Source organism: Chrysoperla carnea, chromosome 3, assembly GCF_905475395.1.
Source record: "Chrysoperla carnea chromosome 3, inChrCarn1.1, whole genome shotgun sequence".
Lineage (NCBI taxonomy): Eukaryota > Metazoa > Arthropoda > Insecta > Neuroptera > Chrysopidae > Chrysoperla > Chrysoperla carnea.
The window spans coordinates 51,322,829-51,329,860 of record NC_058339.1 but is presented as its reverse complement, the minus strand read 5'-3'; the positions used below and the strand labels follow the sequence as shown (position 1 = coordinate 51,329,860).

At 31.0% G+C, this 7,032-nt stretch overlaps 2 protein-coding genes across 2 annotated transcripts; one reads left to right on the top strand and one right to left on the bottom strand.

Moving 5' to 3' along the window:
• Nucleotides 1–340: 340 nt before the first annotated feature.
• Nucleotides 341–1,912, top strand: LOC123296097 (THO complex subunit 6 homolog). Its single transcript, XM_044877557.1, has 4 exons — nucleotides 341–511; nucleotides 569–958; nucleotides 1,028–1,190; nucleotides 1,595–1,912. Exons 1-4 carry the CDS (start codon nucleotides 405–407, stop codon nucleotides 1,910–1,912), a joined length of 978 nt encoding a protein of 325 aa, XP_044733492.1. The 5' UTR covers nucleotides 341–404.
• Nucleotides 1,913–3,250: 1,338 nt separating this feature from the next.
• LOC123296096 lies at nucleotides 3,251–6,529 on the bottom strand. The gene is made up of 4 exons (XM_044877556.1): nucleotides 6,490–6,529; nucleotides 5,631–6,243; nucleotides 5,186–5,408; nucleotides 3,251–4,000 (listed from the first exon to the last, which is right to left on the bottom strand). Exons 1-4 carry the CDS (start codon nucleotides 6,527–6,529, stop codon nucleotides 3,368–3,370), a joined length of 1,509 nt encoding a protein of 502 aa, XP_044733491.1. The 3' UTR covers nucleotides 3,251–3,367.
• Nucleotides 6,530–7,032: the final 503 nt, after the last annotated feature.

The window sequence follows — 7,032 nt, the reverse complement described above, 5'->3', positions numbered from 1 at the left end:
TTAAGTCCCCTAATACACATATTAATGCATTTAAGTGTGATCCATTATCTTCAATTATAAAATGCCTTCAATATGCATAATGGGCATAATTTCTCTGCTAAAATCAACGGCAATAAGAAAACAACAAATCTCAGACCACAAATAGGTTTGTATTTTAGTTCAAAGTAAAAAATAAATATTTGTTCATCATTCTGGAATAACATTTACTCTTGGGAAGAGAAGACCAAAGATCATAGATGGGCATTTTTTTATATGAGCCCCTCAGTCTATATTCAATAGCTCCATCAATATTATGCTACAAGTTCAACAGAATAATATCTACGCATGTGTTTAGAATGTTTACCATTCTGCCAAACCTGTAAATGTTTTCTTTTTAAATCAATTTTCGAAAAATAAATTTAAAAATGGTTATCGATAAAGATTATTATAACACAATATTATGCCAAGCATTTTCACCATGTGGTAAATTTTTGTTTGCGGGGGATATTCAAGGAAATATATCAGTTTTCAAGTAAGTTAATCTACTTAAGTCATCGAAAGAATGTTTTTCAATTTTGTTTTCTTTTAGTTTGGATAAAATAATAGATCCGCCAGATGAACAAGATATACAATATCGTAAAGCAAAATGGAAATTCGATAGTAAAACATACCAAGTTTGTAGTTTGTTATCCACCGACTCGTTTTTAATAAATGGTGGTATTGGTGAAATCAATGGATGGGATTGGAAAGCTGTTACCGGTGAATCGAAAACACCGAAAGTAGCGTGGAATATTCAAATACCAACGAATCGTGATGTTCTTGAAAAAACTGATGTGAATGTCTTAAAACTTGATCCAACCAAGAATCATTTATACGCTGGATGTGGAGATAATAATATTTACGTTTTCAGTTTGGAGGATGGTAAACTTGTGCGAACTTTAACTGGGCATACAGACTTTATTCATTGGCTACATATATTGTAGGTTAAATTACAAAACATTGTATGACATCATGCTTTGAAGAACTATTTTGCATTTTTCTTTTATAGGGGTAATCAAATGGTCTCGGCAAGTGAAGATGGTAATGTGAAACTTTGGGATTTAAGAGAGAAAAACGCTCACAGTCAAATTGTACCTCATAAAAATGATAAGTTAGCTCGTCCAAATCTTGGTAAATGGATTGGAACTGTTACAGTTAACGAAGATTGGTTGGTAAGTTTAATTTAATATTGGTATTAAGTTAATCGAACTCCGAGTATCAGAAAATGGTCCGTGGTTTTCGCTATTAAACTGTACCAGAGTAAATTTGCATCAAACTAGAATGTTGCAAACGTCCAACACGCATTCGCGCAATTTTCTTTGAATAAAATGGTTGTTTATGAATTTATGATATTATCGATGATAGAAAATGCTTTTAACGGCAGGAATTAAGGAATTTTTTGTCAGAAATATCTAAAAACGATTTGAATTGTTAGACTTAGTGATGTACTGGACAGGTATTGATCTACCTACACTATTCTAACGTTATATTTTTCGACCAAGTGGCATTTTATATTTTTTAATTTTGTCATTCCAATAAAAATTCGTTGAGATTGAACTCTGATTTGATTATTTAGGTTTGTGGTGGTGGACCACGACTTTCCTTATGGCATTTAAGATCATTGGATGTGGCAACGATTTTCCCATTATCTGATAATGGTATTCATGTCACAAATATCTATGAAGATCGTATTATGGCTGGAGGTACTGCACCGTATTTTTATCAATTTAGTTATAGTGGTGATGTGTACGCTGAAATACCATCTTCATCGAGTACAATTTATTCAGCAATTGTTCAAGAAACACCAAAAGTATTATGTACGGCAGGTTCTAGTTTTAAAATTGATATTTGTACAAATTTTAATTATCGTGACCAAATTCTAACTTTATATTAAAAATAACAATTTCCATAATAAGTTTTAACTTTGTGTATTTTTTCATTTAACTTTCCCAAAATTTCGGTTCAATATTAGAAAATTTTTCTTCAAAAGAAAGTCTGAAATTTTTCCATATATAGATTGTAAGATAAATAGTATATCAAAAGTAGCAGTTTAATATTTTCCGTATAGAACAGGCTCTGGATGGGGTTGAGTGTACAAAATATGAGTACCGCATTTTGTCAATTGATTCATGATCAGAAAAGCTTATAGATTAATATTGTGAATCTTGCCAGAAACCCTATTGGTCCAATTTTTGTATACTCCCCTCCCTCCAAAGAAACAGTTAATTGACATTTTTTTGAATCAAGTAAAAGTTACTCTTGATTCTATGGGTTATTTAACGTCAAAAAGGCTTTGTGTGATTTTTTCGTAAACTTCTTCGTTTTCGAGATATTAACAGTTTAATGTTTGGAAAAACTCCAAAAAGGCCATCAATTAGAACAATGAAGAAGTTCAAGGTTGAGCAAGTATGTTAGTAGTGATGTATTCTGGTGATTTAGATGTATCTATCTACGTTTATATTTAACAACGATAGCTCGAGTCGGGGAACTGCCTCGAACAACCGACGCTATTTTATAGAAATAAAGAATTTGAAACTAAAGAACTCAAAAAAAGATCTTTATTGATAGACTGTTCTAGCGTTTCTTCAATGAAAGTTAAGATAAAGCTTTATTTATTTGCATTGTCTTAACTCCCATTGAAGGAATGCTAGTTTATTCTAGAGTTGGTCAAATTAAGATATTTTGTAGACAAGACCACTTGATTTTTGGATACAGTTTGAGTAAGACCCTCGGAAATCTTAAGATAATTTTTAATCCCTCTTTATAAGTTAAACTCGTTTTTTGAGAATTCTTCATTAGAGAAATGTATTAAAACTCGAAATTTAACATTGAATAATTAATTGAAGACACCCATGATCCCCTGAAACTTTGAAAATTGAATTATATGTATTCAAACTACATATAAAAAATCTAGCCTTAATCTTTTTGAAGGTTCAGTGCTCGTACATCCTTAAGTAAATACTTCAACATTTTTATCTCGTCTTAGGTGTAAGATAATAAAAAATAACACACAAAAATCAATTTTTATCTTTTATTCAAAAATATATTTATTATTTATTAAATAAATATTTTCCTAAATTTATACAAAATATAAAATAATATACAAAAAGGCACAACCATTTTCCTACTCAATGAAAATATTTTTAATTGAACGTTTAAAAAAATTACATCAAAAAGTATTAATAAAAGGAGTAAAAACACTCAGCTATTTTTAAAAAGATATTTTGCAGTCTGACCATTAAATACGTGATGGTATCCACTTCGGATCTAGAGAGGCCTTAATTGACCTGAAAATGTACGCTGATAAAAATATATAAATCCAATAAGAAGATTGTTTTTGAAAAATTGGCTATAAATATCCATGACCAGCAATTGAAGCTGGAATAAAACCTTCATTTCCATCTCTGGTTCGTACCCAAAACCAACCTTTTATATTGGCACTAATTAACGCAACAACATCACCAGCCGAAACACAAATCGTATTTTTTCGAGTACCTTCATAATCTGTATCAATAACTAATAAAGTTTGTCTTTTAACATCACGTTCTTGTGAATTATGCGTTGCACGTAAATATAATCTATCCACACTACGTTCCCCACAAACTGATGCCGAAGTTGTTGTAGTTTTTCGAACTTTTCGCTTGCACTTAGAGTTACTGCATTCGGATTGTGTTAGTTTCTCAGAGTCAGTCATGTTACCACATGGTCGAGGGAATAAATCAGTGCTTGTTTCCCAACATGGTGAACTTGAATCTTCATCTTGTGGTATTATACCTAACGGTAAACATGCCGAATAACTGATATACCCTTCTTCGCCGTGTGGTGTTTGAACGTACAACCATGATTCTTTTTTAAATACTGCATTCACTACCATTCCTAAAGGTAATGGTATTTCATCTTGATAATCGTCGTATTGAGTTTGATATAACATGCTGCGATATGATAATACAACGGGAATGTTGGCAGGTTTTTTTAATGAAGCCTGGAAAAATAAAATAAAAACTTAATTGAAAACGATGTATTTATCATACTTGAATGTTTTTTTTAACAAGGGTTCAATTAACAACGCTTTGACCTGACTCTTTGAAGGGGAGAAATTAATTACCTACACTTGATAAGTAAATGAGAGATAGCTTGTAAAGTCAAAATACTCAGCTCTAAGGGAAATACTTTTAATAAAATAATATAGTTTTTGAATGAGAGTTTGCAGTTTGATTTTACGAAAGGTCGTAAGTTGGCTCAAAATTTTTGCAGTTCCAAGAACAGCACCAACAGCAAGTTTCAGATTTTTTGTACATCTCGGAGGACACTTGAAAAAACTTGTAAGTAGACTTGGGCAGCTTTTTCGCAGTTCTAATACTAACAGATTCGATATTTTGCAATTTGTTTTTTTAAAAAATGCAAGGAAATCATACGGAAGTTAGCCATTCATATTCGAGTAGTCTGAATGTGATCTCAGAAAATTTTACAGGAACGCTTACAATTTCCCAGATCCCAGTAATGATTTCTCAATGATCGCAGATTTGCAGTTTGTTATTTAAAAAAATACACTTATATAGTTGATGACTAAGCTATGCTAGATTTTTCGGACTTTATTTGCAGGCTTGAAAAAGATTTTCCTACATGTAAAAGTTAGTTTAACTATCATGGCGTCAGTTTTGCGCGATGCAGGGGAGAATAGGAATGTGACATCCCTTGCACCAGCGTTTCACCCTTGCACCAGCAAATATGTACGGCGTTGCTTGATACTAACTCTGCATAAGTATTCGAAGCGAATTACATAAATGCCGTACAGAAATAAATCACGTAGTGCTTCGGAAATTGACGGGATATCAAACATTGTTTTAACTTCCGTACTTATGCAGAGTTAGTATCCAGCAATGTCGTACATATTTGCTGGTACAACAATGAGACACCAAGGAATGTGACATTCATATTTTCACCTGTACCGCGCAAAACTGATGCCATGGTGCTTAAACTTACTTTTACCAATAGGAGATTTACATTAATGATGGGTCATTTAATCCGAAAAATTTTTGGATGGGTTTGTAGTCTATAAGCCCCAAGTCTCATGAATGTAGCGATATCGAATAAATTCGTGATAAAATATTAATTTAATCGTAATTACTTAATCAGTTTTGATCTTTAAAATGATATATAGGTTTACCTTAGTTAAAAATGAATCAATATCTTCAATATCATAACCAAATCGTGATGAAATCTTTGTTTGTTCAATACGACTACGTGATCGACGTTTATGTCTCACTCTAACACGATGTCGTTTATCTGATGAATGTACAAGCGTTGGTTCTGAAGATGTACGTTTCTTTAATAAAAATCCATGATCAAAAGTTGTTGGAGTTGGTAAACCTTTGGTATTTAAAGCTGTGCTTACAATATTATTATAATTAATAATTTTATCATTTTTATAATCCGAATTAATTTGTTTATGTTCATAGTCTTTGGTTATGATTTTATTGTCTTGTATAGCTTTTTTAGGATCACCCACATGCTTTTTAATTGTACCACCATAATCAATTTCATAAAAATTATCTAAATTATTATTGTTATTTTCACTATTGATTATTTTTGATTTCACTTTTTTGTTAAACGTTTCATCGTAATAAGCATTTACAGCTGCTAATTTTTCTTTAATTTGTTTTTTCGATATTTTCGATGAATTACGTCGAATAAAATTGCCACCTTCATTTGTCGGACTTATCGTCCCCGTTGGTTTAACTTTGGTATTTTTTTTCTCCTCTTGTTTTGGAGCATCATTCTGGGATGAATTTTTTCGACGAATTTTACTATATTGAAATTTTATTGGTGGTTCGGGGCTTAGTACAATATTTTTTGGTATTGTATTATTTCGTAGCACCCATGTTAAGGATAATTTTGGTTTAGAAGATGTTGAAGATGAAGAATTTAACGATGATGTTTGACCCATTTTGAGTGTATTTGATGTTGAGTTAGAATTGTGCTGTTCTTCGATTTCGATGCAATCTTTTTCGATTTCGATGTGTGGTGATTTTTGTTTGGCTACATTATGACAAACAGCAATAAGATCAAATTCCAAGGGTAGGCTGTTTTTGTTTGTGATTTCATTATCGTCGGATGATGAGAAATCTTCATACCTTAATTGATCTTGGTTGTCATCGATCGGTAATTCGGGACAATGATAATCAAATTCACTTCCCCACGAATGACGTCTTTGTGTTCTTGTATCTGAAAAATAAATTTTAGTTTATTTATTTAAAAAAATTAAACGAAATTAATTTAGATAAAAATTGGTAAATCTACCGAAGATGTGGTTTCGACTAGTAACAGTAAAGGTAAAATTATAAATTTCTATTCCAAATTTGTAAATTTGCTTTATTTTAAAAATGGACATGCATAACTGCGGCATTCAATCTTATTTTCAATCAATATTTTCAATGGATTTCATTTACAATCTGAGCTTTGTGGAGATACCATCTCGAGAATCATAATTCGGTATCATTGTTTTCGTCATATTCAAATTCGCTTAAAACGATATTTTGATAAAAATGGAATTGAAAATCCTTGGGAAGAATGTAAAAAAATTAATTTTTTGTTTTCAATTTTAATAAAAGCCATTTATTAACGTGACTTTGACCCAAAAATTACGAAAATCGTATTTATTTGAACATATTGTGAGTCTACTACAAACAATATAAGAAGTTGTCAGTTTAATTATAATTTTGGGCACTGTAAAACGAATATCTCAAAAACTATAATTCGAATTAAGAATCGATTACTCCAGTTTCAAGTTAGGCTAAAACGAAGTTTCCAGTCAATATTTTTCAATTCAATTCCATTCGATCCGATTCAAAATTTTGAATGAATTTAATAGAAGAATCGAAAACATCAATTTGAAATTGGTTTTCAATTAATTTCAATAGAAAATCGATTGGAATTTTTTACTAGAGATTACACATTAGCGCATAATTTCACGATTAAATTTTAAACGAATTCTAATTTTTTAAATTTGTCTCT

What these genes read in the sequence shown, in the direction of transcription:
- LOC123296097 (XM_044877557.1), top strand. Translation starts at nt 405, where the DNA reads ATGGTTATCGATAAAGATTATTATAACACAATATTATGCCAAGCATTT. An exon ending in GGAAATATATCAGTTTTCAA is followed by an intron (nt 512 to 568) that starts GTAAGTTAATCT and finishes GTTTTCTTTTAG; the next exon opens with TTTGGATAAAATAATAGATC. An exon ending in CAGTTAACGAAGATTGGTTG is followed by an intron (nt 1,191 to 1,594) that starts GTAAGTTTAATT and finishes TTGATTATTTAG; the next exon opens with GTTTGTGGTGGTGGACCACG.
- LOC123296096 (XM_044877556.1), bottom strand. Translation starts at nt 6,529, where the DNA reads ATGACGAAAACAATGATACCGAATTATGATTCTCGAGATG. An exon ending in GAATTATGATTCTCGAGATG is followed by an intron (nt 6,244 to 6,489) that starts GTATCTCCACAA and finishes TTTATTTTTCAG; the next exon opens with ATACAAGAACACAAAGACGT. An exon ending in AATGCTTATTACGATGAAAC is followed by an intron (nt 5,409 to 5,630) that starts GTTTAACAAAAA and finishes TAATATTGTAAG; the next exon opens with CACAGCTTTAAATACCAAAG.